General features: G+C 40.7%; 1 protein-coding gene across 1 annotated transcript; it reads right to left on the minus strand.

The window, feature by feature from the left end:
* Positions 1-656: 656 nt before the first annotated feature.
* Positions 657-12,379, minus strand: LOC311305354 (TATA box-binding protein-associated factor RNA polymerase I subunit A-like). Its single transcript, XM_084432994.1, has 10 exons — positions 12,112-12,379; positions 11,860-12,026; positions 10,413-10,526; positions 10,117-10,315; positions 5,582-5,697; positions 4,563-4,721; positions 4,411-4,477; positions 4,121-4,244; positions 1,150-1,304; positions 657-978 (listed from the first exon to the last, which is right to left on the minus strand). The coding sequence occupies exons 1-10, from the start codon at positions 12,215-12,217 to the stop codon at positions 803-805; spliced, it is 1,383 nt and encodes a 460-aa protein (XP_084289120.1). The 5' UTR covers positions 12,218-12,379; the 3' UTR covers positions 657-802.
* Positions 12,380-15,176: the final 2,797 nt, after the last annotated feature.

Below are 15,176 nucleotides of genomic sequence, written 5' to 3' on the forward strand. Positions count from 1 at the left end.
GTCTGAGTCTGAGCTCTAAATCTATTTTTATACAACAAGTCCACCAACTTCAGTTCATACGGACAAAAAGTGCCGTTTCTTGCCTTTCATCCATGGTTGAGTGATTTAAGAGATAGTTACTCCGAATATTAGATCTACACAATCTCTTTTGAAGATCATACAAGGAATAAAAGACCAAAGATGAAGAATAATTAAAATTACACAGTAGAAATGTTACATGTTCAGTAAAAATGTTTTATTGAGATGTCATTTTGGTGACTGCAACTATATATAAACCTTGTAAATATATTCAAACAAGTTGAAATATCAACCCTAATAGAATAAGAATTCATATTTTTGTTCTAAAAAAAACATACCTTAAACTATAAATGACTTAGTCAGGTAATGTACTGTTAGCTTAAAATTGTGATTTTGATACAATTAAAACCAAGTTACTCGTGTTTACATCCTAATACATACATACACATTTTCTGCCAAAATTTACACCATTATATATAATTTATAAATATTTATATGTATTGTTCTAAATAAATTAATATATATATATATATATATATATATATATATATATATATATATATATATATATATATATATATATATGTATGTATATATGTATGCAACAGGCTTCAGAAATGCAGCATTTGCGCTCCCTGCTGGTCACAATCAAGACTGACATCAAGTTTCCATTATTTTAATTCAAAGTGAAGCTCAACATGAGCAGATACACAGTATATAAAGAAAGAGTCTTGTGTCATACATGGACAACTATAACGTTGTCTGGTACAAATTATTACATATTTTACTTGGACTTCTTGGTCTTCATCCTTTTCTTCTTTTTTTCCTTCTCCATCTTTTTCTTCTCTTCTTCCTTATCCATGTTTACCTTCCTTTTCTTCCTCTCCCTGAATTCGCATTCCTCTGTTTTACTTTCAGATTTTCTCTTTAAGTTTGCAGCGTATCTTCTGTATTCTAAAACTGTGAACAGAAAACAAAATGTTCAGGAACGTATTAAATATGTCAGGAATGGTCTGAACACACACTACAGATTGAGACCCAAAGGTTTCTGTTCTGGTTCTACGGAGGACACTGAATGGAAACTTGATCATTTTATTTTGAGATAATCAAAAAGATAAATCATGTACTTACAGTATTCCCCTAGAACCTTTAAAACGTCATCCTTAATCTGCAGAAGATTGGCGTTCTCCACCATGTCTATCCTGGCGAAATGGACTCTGAAGTGAAAGGAGAACCACAGCGATCGCCTGGCCTCCCATTCCTTCAATACAAACTCCTTGCGCTTTCTAAATGAGTATAAATCAACATCAGAAAAAACATTAAAGAGGATGATGCTTTTTCACATGTTCATCTTTCAATATGTTGGAGTTTGAGCCTAAAGAGTTCTTCTCTATATCAGTGTCAGTGTTTCTGAACTCCCTGAAACGCCTCCATTGTAGTCTTGAGTTTCTTCCGGGAACGAACACGTCACAATATTCCTCATTTAAATAATTCATACGCAGAATAAAGGGGCGGGGCCTGGTTGAGTTAGTTAGTAGTTTGTTGAAACTTGAGGTTATAGTCAGGGGCGGGACATTTCCTAAAAAAAAAAAAAAATTCCAACCTTTTATTATTTGGTAGCACTGGAGTGACCGAGCTCCTCACCCTATCTCTAAGGGATCGCCCAGCCACCCTGCGGAGAAAGCTCATTTCGGCCGCCTGTATCCAGGATCTTGTCCTTTCGGTCATGACCCAAAGCTCATGACCATAGGTGAGAGTAGGAACGTAGATTGACCGGTAAATAAATTTTACGAAATCGAAATTACTGCAGAAGCTGCACCGATCTGTCTGTCAATCTCCCGTTCCATCCTTCCCTCACTCGTGAACAAGACCCCAAGATACTTGAACTCCACTTGAGGCAGGAACTTTCCACCAACCTGAAGTGGGCAAGCCACCCTTTTCCGACTGAGAACCATGGCCTCGGATTTGGAGGCGCTGATTCTCATCCCAGCCGGCTGCAAACCGTCCCAGTGCATGCTGAAGGTCATCCACAACATCATCCGCAAAAAGCAGATACGAAATCGTGTGGTCCCCAAACCGGACACCCTCCGGCCCTTAGAAATTCTGTCCAAAAAAAAATTATGAACAGAACCGGTGACAAAGGGCAGCCCTGCAAGAGTCCAACATGCACCGGGAACAAGTCTGACTTACTGCCGGCAATGCGAACCAAGCTCCTGCTCCGGTCGTACAGGGACCGGGTAGCCCTTAGCAAAGGGCCCCGGACCCCATACTTCCAGAGCACCCTCCACAGGATGCCGCGAGGGACACAGTCGAATGCCTTCTCCAAATCCACAAAGCACATGTGGATTGGTTGGGCAAACTCCCATGAACCCTCCAGCACCCTGGAGCGGGTATAGAGCTGGTCCAGTGTTCCACGACCGGGAGGAAAACCGTACTGTTCGCAGCTTCTTGACTACCTCGGTGACTTCAGCTTGGGTGATGGACGAGTCCCACCTCCGAGCCCTCGGCCTCTGCTTCCTCATGGAAGACGTGTCGGTGGGATTAAGGAGATTCTCAAAGTACTCCTTCCACCGTCCGACGACATCCCCAGTTGAGGTCAACAGCTGCCACCTCCATTGTAAACAGCATTGGTAGGGCACTGCTTCCCTCTCCTGAGGCGCCGGATGGTTTACCAGAATCTCTTCGAGGCCAACCGGTAGTCCTTCTCCATGGACTCACTGAACTCCTCCCAGGCCCGATTGTTGGCTACACAACCACCCGGGCTGCAGTCCACTTGGTCTGCCAGTACCCGTCAGCTGCCCCAGGAGTCCCACAAGCCAGCCAGGCCTGATAGGACTCCTCCTTCAGCTTTACGGCATGGGAAAGGGAAGCGACTCTTTCGTTCACCGGGGTGAACTCCAACATATGGCGTCTGAGTTGGGGAGCTATAAGCAAACCCACACCAGCCCGCCGCCTCTCACCATGGGCAACTCCAGAGTGGTAGAGAGTCCATCCTCTCTCAAGGAGTGTGGTTCCAGAGCCCAAGCCGTGCGTGGAGGTGAGCCAGACTATCTCTAGTCTCCTTCCCCGCCAGTGAGGTGACGTTCCACGTCCCTAAAGCTAGTTTCTGTATCCAGGGATCGAGTTGTCGGGGCCACTATGCACCGTCCCCTTACGGTCCCTCCTGCAGGTGGTGAGCCCACGGGAGGGCGGCCCCACGTCGTTCCTTCAGACTGAGCCCGGCCGGACCCCGTGGGGGGAGGCTCCAAGGTTGGGGCCCCGGCTGCGCCATGCCGGACGACGTCACGCTCCTTGTTTTTGCTTGTAAGACAAAGGGTTTATGAACCGCTCTTAGTCTAACCCGTCACCTAGGACCTGTTTGCCTTGGGAGACCCTACCAGGGGCATATAGCCCCGGACAACATAGCTCCTAGGATCATTCGGGTACTCAAACCCCTCCACCACGATAAGGTAGCAGTTCAAGAAGGGGGTGGATGAGATATATATCATTAATGTGTTGATTTTAATAAAGACACAGAACTCTCATTTCATGATAAAACGCAATGATCGTACGTCACTCTAATACTTTCGCTTTTAACAACCATGTATAACTCTTCAGGGAAAACCAATCAAGAAAAACATGCCTTGAGCGCCTCCTATAAACTTTCCAGGGCCTTGAATTTTTTTTTTCTTTCAAGGATTTCAAGGACCCGTGAGAAATAATTCAGGTGAACCACTGATTCAATAACTCATTCATAAAGAGAGCCGTTTACTTAATTCCTGAATGAATCAGTCGTTTGAACGAATCAAAAGAATGAATGATTCAATGGCTTACTTATTTTAGACATTTACTGCCACCTACTGCCAGTTTTAGTTTCTTATTTAGAGGATTATTGATTTTAATATTTAAAAGATTTTAATAACTTTCATATTTCTATTGCTAAAAAAAATTATATTAAAGGTATAGTTCACCCCCCCCAAAACAATTCTGTCATTATTTACTCACCCTCATGGACGTTGAAGCTTAAAAGTTTGTGTAATAAATTCTATGTTGAATCAAATATTTTTCTAAAGCTACTTTTAGTAATGTATATTAGATGCTTTTCTCATTTACCAAAACTTACTTCTGTTTGAGTAACTTTATAATATTCAGAAGACAGGACCAAGCCTTCATGTCACATTTCCAACTGGAAAACTCCAGAAGGTCCATTGAAACGGTGAGAGCTTCTTCTAGATCGCTCATGAGACCTGGGAAAAAAAAGCATAAACTAATTTAAATAAAGGCTGTTTTACATTACAGTTACTGGTGGGTGATGAAACTAGCAAATAAAACCCTTGAGCAACCCAGAACATCTTTATAACCACACAGCAACATGCTAAAAACCAATCAGAAATGTCTAGTTTTCATACGTACTGGTGCCCAGCAGGAGAGAGCAGAGATCCAGCATCAGCTCATGACTCGGGACTAAAGAACGCAGAATCTGAGCAAAAGAAACCAGAATAAATTAATAATTTTAATCAGAAACTTTATTAACTTTATATCTGATAGGCAGAACCATTTCATACCCTTAATGCACCGATGAGTTTGGCATCTGGGGCATTGTGTCTCTTGAGGAACTGGTACAGGTACACATGAGCATTGGGATTGATTGGGAAATCCTTGTTGTAAGCATAATTTTTCAGAATCTGCAGAGCGCCGTCCTCATCGTTGTAAAACTCCAGCATCTGCAAGGGAATGATACATATAGACAGCATTAGATAATGCAAAAACAACTTAATCAATCCAAACCTTACTTACTTTCTGTTTACAAGTTTGGGATAAGTCAATTTTTTTTATAAAGAATACTTTTATTCAGCAATGACACATTAAACTGATCAAGTTTACTGATCAAAGACATTTATAATGTTACAAACTATTTCTATTTCAAATGTATATCAAATAAATGAATATTAGAATGATTTATAAAGGATCATGTGACATTGAAGACTGGAGTAATGATGCTGAAAATCCAGCTTTATTCACAGGAATAAATTACATTTTACAATATATTGTTATAGAGTTATTTTAAATTGTAATAATATTTAGCTGTTTTTACTGTATTTTTGATCAAATAAATGCAGCCTTGGTGAGCAGAAGAGAAAAAAATCCCAAACGTATGTACATTGTGAAGAAATAGAAGCAAATAACAATATTAAAATAGTCCATATGATTTGTGGATTATATTCCAAGTCTTCTAAATAATATAATAGCTTTGTGTAACAAATAGACTGAAATGTAAGCTGTTATGCACTCACTAAATCTAATTTGTGCATGTACATTTAATTAAAATACTACTTATTTCAGTCTGTTTCGCACACAAAAATACATCACATGAACTAAGAAGACTAGGAATATATTGTTTATTTTTATGAAGCATTTTTGGAGCTTGTTTGATTGTACAATACTGTGTGAAGATTCTTCAAACAAATCTGTTTGTGTTCATTACAAGTTTGAGTAAATGACGACAGAATTGTCATTTTGGTCTAAACAAACCCCTTAAAACAAAGAAAATCGTCAAATTGCACAAGGTAAGATAGTGTCTCACATTAATGTAACTCAACACAAAAGGGTCCCAGACTCCAGGCTGACTGATGATGTCCTTCAGGGCCACAGAAGCATATCTGAAGTAGCTGTGCATCTCTTGGTTACGGCTCACCTCATCTGATACCGGAAACATGGACAATAATGCATTAAACTGATCAAAAGTGACAGTACAGACATTTGTAACGTTACATAAATTTCTGTTTCAAGTAAATGCTGTTATTTTGAACTTTAAATTTTTCAAAATACTTTGAATAGAAAGTATCATGGTTTCCACAAAAATATGAAGCAGCACAACCATTGTCAACAATGAAATGTTTCTTGAGCAGCAAATCAGCATATTAGAATGATTTCTGAAGAAAGACATACAATTTTAAAGAGGACCTATTACACTTTTTGACATGGTCAGCTTTATTTAGTGTGTAATGTTGCTGTTTAAGCATGAAAAAGCTCTATATCAGTGTCACTGTTTCTGAACTCCATGAAACGCTTCCATGGTAGTCTTGAGTTTTCTTCAGAGAACGAACACGTCACAATATTCCTCATTTAAATAATTAATACGTAAAATAAAAGGGCGGGGCCTGGTTGAGTTAGTTAGTAGTGTGTTGAAACTCACAGTTATGGTAAGGGGTGGGACATTTCCCAAACACGTGCAAAGCACTTGACCAATCACAACACTCTGGTCCAGCCAACCAATCAGAGCACACTGTGTTTTTTGGAAGGAGGAGCTTCATAGAGACAGGAAGTAAACAGAGGGTTACTGACAGACTGGGAAGAGAGGAGCTGCAGCAATGTCAAATAATGTGTTTGAACATTCAAACAAGAAAACCTATTCTAGTAGAACCCAAAAACAAAATCAAGACTTTGAAAAAGGGCATCTTAGGGTCCCCCTTTAAAAATATTCATAAATAAAAAAATCAGGAGAGAACGGAGACGTTATGTCAAAACTGACGTATTGGGGTCTCGCCTGGGAGCCCAATCACCTTCGAGTGGAAACGAAACAAGCCAAGGGATATTGGCCAGTGAGATTTGCATGCAGAGCCAGTCCTACCCGGACATATGGGTATATAAGGCACTCACTCATTCATGTTTTGCTGAGGAGCCAGACAGGGATCCCAACCATTCAGCGGTGGTTCAGGGTTTTGGCGGGGATTCCCTTGATCAGGAAACGAGGGTTACATTACTAACCGAGACATTCCCATTCTGTCAGTCACGTTCGACGTTACATCGATATTGACATATTGGGGCGCCAATGGGAAGTGCCACAGCCACTAAATTGTTACGAGTGTTGGAGACACAGATGCTGGCAAGCTGTAGCGTGCCCCTTTGGCAACTGCCCCCACACAGTCTTAACCTACCCAGCGCCCCATGAAGCCCAAGGTGGATACCAACTGGATGGAAGGGACAAGGCCTATCCTGGAGACGGCGTGGCTGCGGTTTCTCTTATTGTGATGTTTCACGGGAAGAGTGCTTTGGTTCTCAAATGCCATTTATTTTACCATGACCAGGGTTGTCAACGCTGGAAAAGCGTGCCTAGTCCAATGGAGAGGGACACTACGGAGGCCACACCCTGCCGAAGGGAGGTAACGTGTAGTGGATACACATATGGACTGACCCGTGGGGCAGTGCTACATATGGACGATCTCTGCGGTTGGTTCTGTCTGGGCAGGGAGGTAGCTTCTACTGACACCGAGACAGGGCAGAGCAGAAACTCCCCAGGGTAAAACACAGGTTTACCAATAGGGAAACCGTACCGTGGAAACTACACATATGGGATTACCAAGGGGAAAATCACAGCATATGGGAATCTAGTCTAGTACAAGGGCTGACCGATCGGAGGCACAATGCTCCCAGGCCTCAGGGTTTGCCGAATGGGGAACTCACCCGAAGAGCAAAGTAGGCGCTCGTATCCCCCCAATTGAGGGGAATGGCGCTACAAGCGAGACACCAAACCAGCCTTCCCGCACATTACCTGTTTGTACCCAACACACGGGAAGAAACCGGCTCAACCCGGAGATTGTGAAAATCTTGTGAAGCCCATAGCTCTGCAGGTGTCTGCCAGAGAGGTGAGCCCCCAGAGGCTGAACAAATAAACTGAAACTGGAGATGAAAGTTTCAGCCGCTGAAAGCTCCCTCCACCTCTGGGCACCCCCGTCTTAAGGCTGCTTAGATGGACGCTTTGAGGGTTTAGCGGAGACCTGTGCATTGCTTTCCTGCTGGGGGCTCGACTGGGTGGCCGGGTTGACAGTATACCGTGCAGGGGGACACCCTCTGCAATGAGCAGACAGGGGCCAAGCTTGTGGGGGCATGGTAACAGTGGTGTCATGCCAGGGCAGGATGCTTTATGGCCTCAGTCTGCTTCTAGACTGCTGAGAAATGCTGGGCAAAGTCCCTGACAGTGTCGCTGAAGAGGCTGGCCTGAGAGTCCTCGAAAACGAACTTTGTCAATGTCCTTCATCTCAGCCAGGTCCAACCAGAGATGGCACTGTTGTATCACCAAGAAGGACATTGTCTGACCGAGGGCCTGCGCGTGACTTTCGTCGCCGGGAGGCCGAGGTCAGTCGCCGTGCTCAGTTCCTGCATCAACCCTGGCTCAGAACTACCTTTGTGCAGCTTGTTGAGAGCTTTTGCCTGATGGACCTGCTGGATGGCCACGGCATGCAGGGCAGAGGCGGCCTGTCCAGCGGCACTGTAAGTCTTAGCAACCAGGGCTGCTGTCATCTTACAGGGCTTGGACAGGAGACACGGGCGATTCCGCCAGGTGGCAGCACTTTGCGGGAATAAAATCTCTGCAACTGGGCAGTAAGAGTGGAGGAGGCTGCAGAGCGGCTTTGGGCAGTAAAAGGTGCCTTCCACGACTTCTGAACCTCCTCATGCATTTTTGGGAAGAAAGGCACTGGGGTGGTAGGCAGCTGTGAACCCTGGGCCGCACCCAGGGAACCAATCATCCATCCGCGAGCGCTCGGGGCAGGTGGAGGGTTCCCCTCTCCGATGTAGCGACTGACATCTGATCTCCCTAAAACTAGTATCCACAGAGTCTGTTTTTAAATCTAAGTTAAAAACCGGCCTCTTTTCACAGGCTTACAACTGTCCTTGATTTTAATGTTGAATTTTCTGATTGGTGTTTCCGACGTAAACTCCCTTTATAATTTGATTTGCGGTCTTTCTTGTTTTTTAGATATTTATCCTGTTGTACAGCACAATTGCCGACTACAATTGCTTTTATTGTGTTATATAAATAAAAGTTGATTGATTTGATTGCTCTTCATCCGGAGCACTGAATGACACACAAGGTCCCCCACGAGAGGGACCTGTGGCATCACTCGGCAGCTCGACGGCATATGGCACACAAGAGGAGTAGGAGGTCCATGGGGACTTGGCCAGTGGAAGAGATCCCAATGTCTCCCAAAGTGTTAACCAGACCCATGGCTCTGCTAGGAGAAGCGGCAGCGGGCTGGGTAACAACAACAGAGGGGACTTGTACCTTAGCAAACAAGAGTTGCGACTGCAATGCCAACATGGTCATGCTCTCACAGTGAGATCATAAAACATCCAAGAACACTTTCTCAGCATGCTCTCGGCCCAGACATGCGAGACAGCGATCGTGGCCGTCAGATGAAGCCAGGAAACGACCGCATCCAGAAACACGGATAGAAGGACATCTTTAAAAACAAATTAGTACGCTATGCGCATTTGGCTGCCGCTTCACACCGGGGCTGTTTGACTGTTTTGGTCTTGTCTTCTTATTTAAAATGTGTTTTTTACACATATAAAAATTGACTTTGAAGTGTCTTTAACTGATGGACTTCAACTGCGATTGGTTTCTGTGATTGCCGCTGGTGCGCGGAGGTGGTGTGTTCCACTCTGCCGCTTGTTGTGGTGCTTCATCCGGCCTACCTGATTCCACCGGCCTGCCTACCTGACCGTGTTTGTAGTGTGATTGCTGCGGACAAAGCATCTTTGTCGGGAGGATTTTGTGGCGTGGTTGCCGTCGCCGTCGGGTTCCCGTTTGAAGTCCTGGAGTTCATACTCATTCGGGCTGTGTGGCATTCGAGATGCAGTTCGACGTGGATTGCTCGTTGTACCCACCTGATGAGGGACTGCTCTACCTACTTCACGTTTACTCTGCTGGCCGCTGCTCATTCTGTTTGGACTGTTGGTCAGATATTTGTGCATTTTATGCATCTGACGCCGATTCCATGATCATCTGTGGTGTTTGATGTGTATATTGTTGTTTCTTGTATTTGTCCTGTTTTTTATGTATTTATGTTTATTAATTGTAAAGCGCTTTGAGCTTGGGAAAAGCACTATATAAATTAAACGTATTATTACGGCATGCAAATCTCACTGGCCAAATCCATTGGCTCATTTTGTTTCCACTCAAAGGTGGCCATAACCTAGTATGTCAGTATCAACGTAACGTTGAACGTGACTGATTGAATGGGAACACTTGTTTCATCATTAAATATAGATGCTAGGAAGACACATTTTTATAGTCAGTTAATTGTTTCACATAACTCAGATCAAATATCTTCCTACCGGTTCCAGCTGTAGAAGACTTCTTCTCACACCAGTTCAAGTAATTTAGGAAACCGCTGTACGCACGGATGAGTTTTTTGGTGTCACCCTGAGCAATCGAGAAGTTGCCATATCTCCAGCTCTCTCCGACGGACAGCTGCCGCTTGGCTTCTTCCATCTGCCCGTTCAGTAGGAGATGAAAGCAATGCTCCAAACAGATCTACAACATTCACATGACATACTGATTAAAATGCATGCCTTAAATGCAGTGTAAATGCTGTAAAGGGGAGGTTTGGGCTTCTTAATGCAATGCATACCTTTGGGAAGTTTTTGACTCCATTGTTTTTCAACTGTTCATATACAGCGTTGAAATCTTCAGCGGTGGCGTTAGGGAGATGACGCAGAATTTCTGTGCCTATTCTCCATGTGATCTGATGGACAGAATTATGCAGTCAGCTGAGAAACACATCATCCGTACAGTAGCAAACACAAAACAGGAGGATCCCACAGGAAAATACAAACAAATAAACAAGTCAGGCCGAAGATGATTTCATGGTTTTATGATAAGAAAAATGCATCGCCTAAAAAAAAAGCAAGTACGCATCCAATTCCTTTATACTTACATTTTTATTCAATTAAATACTATTGAACAAAAACTGGTAACAACCCACTTCTAATAACTTTGCAAGCTCATAATATGGCAAAGTAGTGCAAACTAAGGATGACTAAATAAACCAATAAAAGAAAACTTCGGCAGTTTTCATGTTGGTTTATTTATTTGAATGATTTTGTATTTTTCTATGAAACCATTAAAACACCAGACATTTCCATCCAAAGACATTTTGAATATTCCTTTTAAAAAGACAAGATACTCCAGTCAGAAATTAGTTAAACAACATTTTTTTTTACAATAATTATCCTCATGGGATTAGTCAATTAATCAATCTTTCCATCTGTCTATCTATCCATCTAACTATAACCTGGGCACTAACTTCAAACCATCAACAATATGATTCACAATTATTAGTGGGTAAACTTCAATTTAAAACATGCTAAGTGAAATTAATTATTTGTAGGTCATGAGGAATTAATTAAATCTGTTTGTTGCTTAGAAGCAACATTATTTGACAGGCTACGGATGCAATGTATGAACAGTGTCACAATAGGGTCATTCAGTGTCAAATCAACCTGAGGTCCCAGGCTAAAAATTGAGGAAGAATGCCAAAATATTAAATGTCATTATGAGTAATCCAATATTTTGTAGAGGGGGTCAATGGACATTTTCACATAAGATTTGGAGCCAAATTAGAGGGGGGTAAAAATTACTTTAGAAAGATGACAGCATCATTTTTTATAAACACATATTGTAAAAGTAAACAGATTTAAATAATAGACCTACCAATCTCTATGTATTAATAATGTAATGATGATGCCATCTTTCTAAAGTAATTTTTTACTCCCCTATTATTTGGCACCAAATCACATTTGAAAATTGTCATTTTGACCCCATCTGCAAAATAGTGGATTATTCAGTAAATATACAGCCATAACATTTCATATTTTGGGTTTCATCACTTAATGTTTGTGTTTATTCAGAGAAAATATGAACAAAGTAAAAAAAAAAATTAACTGGGAAAGTTTCCGAAATTTGGTTGATTTGACATGGAATGACACAAACCGAATCAAACATTTTAATATTGATTTCATAACATGTCTCTAGGCAGCTTATAAGTCGACTTGACAGAGTTTAACGGGCTGTTGTACCTCAGAAGCCGTTGGATGCACTGTAATGCTATTCCTGGCCTCCAGTGCCTGAATGTAAGAGTTGTAATAAAGCGCAGCCTCCTGCCAGTTATGAAGCAGCATCGCATCTCTGATCCGCTTCAGACACTTTCTGTTCGACTTGAGGAAGTAGATCTCTGTGTGAACACCTGCACAATAACAAAACAAATCAATGGGATTGAGCTGCTTTTACCACATAAACAACAAGTTAATATGATATCTCCAGAACATCACCTTTGTCGGTCTTATAAAAGTGTAAGTTAACGGGCGATTCAAGCAGTTCCCGATGTATCCTTTCATCCTCTGAAAAATCATCAGCCTCAAACGTTATATCATCCATGGCTCACTGCTTTACGGAGACTTGCTTTCCTCTTGACCGTATTATGAAGACTGTGAAACGTCGGACTCAACCATAGACTGTAAGAAATAGGACTCAACACGTGGACGTGTGAACAAAACTGTTTCTGATCAAAACAAACAGTGCGCGTGACCGTCCGACAGCGCCACCTGCCGCACGGGCGGACAATAACACAGAGAACGCGCAGGCTGGTTAATCGATTAGAGAAGTTGCTCTTTCGATGAGTGCAATATTTTTAGCTTAGTATGAAAACAGATTTTTTCAAGTGAAATATAGAAGCGTATTGTTTGTACCTTGTATTATTGAGTAATACATCTATCTATCTTATTCTGAATCTGAAGGATTAAGTCTCTGAGCTCTGCATTGAATAACAACAGGAATGAGACAAGAATCCAGAATTCAGTATTTCAGCATCATTACCCTTGCATGATTATTTACTAATAATTTAACGCTTATACTATGATCACATTCACCACACCTCTAAACATTGTTCAGATGATGCATTTCAAGACAGAACGCTCTTGTGTGTGGGACTAATTTCTTACGCATCTCATCCCACGCCTCCATTGCTAATTCCAAAACGTCATTTTAGAGCGTTTTACCTCAGTCTGTTCGTCTCTCCAACAGACCAATTACCTCAGTCTGTGCATCTCTCAACAGTGTTCGGCAGCAGCATCTCTACTACTAATAGCGAAACTGTAAGTTTATCTGCATCAAGAACAGGGCCGTTATTACCTCGCTAGTGAGAAATGTCATTAAGCTTTTAAGTTTCTATTTACTATTTTACTGATAAAATCATCAGAGCAGCGCTGACAACAAGATCTGTGAGAGTGTGTGTCCGTACTGTGTGTGTGTGTGTGTGTGTGTGTGTGTGTGTTTGAATGGGAGAGAATAAGTACATTCTGTACATAATAATAAAACGTTATTTTGTAGCAAAAACATGGAAATGGTCATTTTTATCCTATTGTTTACTATTTATATGCTTGGTCAGAGTCGTTGTGGGTTTTGGTTCTTCGGCTGTTGTCGGCTGTAAGGACATTTTAAATCACTGAAATCATTTGGCGAAGTGATATAGACCTGTAACGCGGTCAAAACTTGCCTGGAACTACTTTATCCGTGCAAAATAATTGCACACCTTAGAACGTACGTCAACCAATCAGATTCAAGCATTCAACAGCTGTAGTATATGGGTGATTCTTAGACTATGGGCACTTTTATGTACTTTGGTCATATTTTTAAAAATACATACAATTTTGGACAAAATCCTCTTTCTTTTTCAAACTAACAATAAAACCTTCTTAAAAACTTTTTACTACCTTTCTATTATGATTTCTTCATACTTTTCAACCTCCTTTTAGGTGTCAAAATCACTGTTTTCTCCTTGTCGCACACCCATACTTTTTAACTTCAACAATGAAAATACAGTTTAAAAGTATGACTTATCTGGTAACTATTAATATACTTAAATTAAGCACTAGTAAAATAATTAAAATACATTATAGTATTTAATGTGAGACCACCATCAATATTACTTTTTATACAAAATATAGCTGTCGCACAGTATTGGTGTCATTTCCACCACAACACTGTAATGTCCCTTTAAAACGTTTGTGTGAAAGATTGTTTAGGTGGTTTCTATGGAAATGTTCAGAGACATCAGAGCACATGTTGGACATGGAGGCAATTTTAAATTTTCATCAAGAACAAATAAGAAAAATCAAGGTAAATATTGCTTGATCAGTTAATATATTTATTCTACGTCATTTCCAAACATGCTGTACCTTCAAGGGTGTTTTTAAAAAGTTAAAAATTTTAAGTTAAATAAGAGTATTTTACATACATGAAATGCTAAGTATTAATTCAAAGCTAATCAGTGCAGCTATCTTCCATTTTTTCACAAAAAACTACAGAAATGTCATTTCCACCACAGTCATTTCCACCACACTGCCCTCTGTGGTGGAAATGACAGCATGTGGTGGAAACATGCTGTACCTTCAAGGGTGTTTTTAAAAAGTAAAAAAAAATTAGGTTAAATAAGAGTATTTTGCATGCATGAAATGCTGAGTATTAATTCAAAGCTATCAGTGAAGCTATCTTCCCTTTTTTCACAAAAAAACTAGAGAAATGTCATTTCCACCACACTGCCCTCTGTGGTGGAAATGACAGCATGTGGTGGAAATGACATTTATGATTACAAAGTACAATTGATATGGATTGCAAGAGTAGATTGACGTTGTGAATTGAGTTTACTGAGTGTGATGAGTTTAAGAGTTTTCAAAATATATTTTTCAAATAAATATTTCTCTAAATATTACTGTTTCTCTACATTCACGTTAATTCATTGTCATTTCCACCACCACCCTGTCATTTCCATCACCACACACATTTTTTAAAAACATTTAAAAAGTTCTCATCACACATTAAAAATGTATCCACAATTTACGAGATCATGCTGTACTTAATATAAAAATTCAAGTTATTTATTTTCTAATAAGCTCTTGCCCTAACCAAAATTAAATTTCAGAGTGTGACAGGTGTACAGTTCACCATTTGGTCCTTAGGGCAGTTAATTTATCTCATTGACAAATGTATAATTTTTGTACATTGTGGAAAAACTGATAAAACTAGTTACAAAAATGATCTTTGACAATTCTTGAGTGGCATAAGTTATTCTGTTTTTAAATAACAGCTGTATATTGAGATGTGGTGGAAATGACATTTGTTCATTGCAGGTCGGAAAAAATGTAAAATATTAACAATTTCTCTTGTAATCTAAGTTTGTCCTCTTACAGACCTTAAAACTAGACAAATTATTTAAACTTATGAGACTGTGTTACGTGACTTTTGAACAAGTTTTTTTTATTCAACTTCACAAGCCTAAAAGTGCCCGTAGTTGAAGAAACGCCCATATATCTATTTATAAAACAGGTTTGGAGAACAC

Source organism: Rutilus rutilus, assembly GCF_951802725.1.
Source record: "Rutilus rutilus genome assembly, chromosome: 15".
In the NCBI taxonomy this organism is placed as follows: domain Eukaryota; kingdom Metazoa; phylum Chordata; class Actinopteri; order Cypriniformes; family Leuciscidae; genus Rutilus; species Rutilus rutilus.

Excerpts from the sequence above, each read along its gene's own strand:
- LOC311305354 (XM_084432994.1), bottom strand. The coding sequence starts at position 12,217 with ATGGATGATATAACGTTTGAGGCTGATGATTTTTCAGAGGATGAAAGG. Across the intron at positions 10,316-10,412 it reads GAGTCAAAAACTTCCCAAAG|ATCTGTTTGGAGCATTGCTT; the intron begins GTATGCATTGCA and ends TGAATGTTGTAG. Across the intron at positions 4,245-4,410 it reads CTCTCTCCTGCTGGGCACCA|GTCTCATGAGCGATCTAGAA; the intron begins GTACGTATGAAA and ends TTTTTTTCCCAG.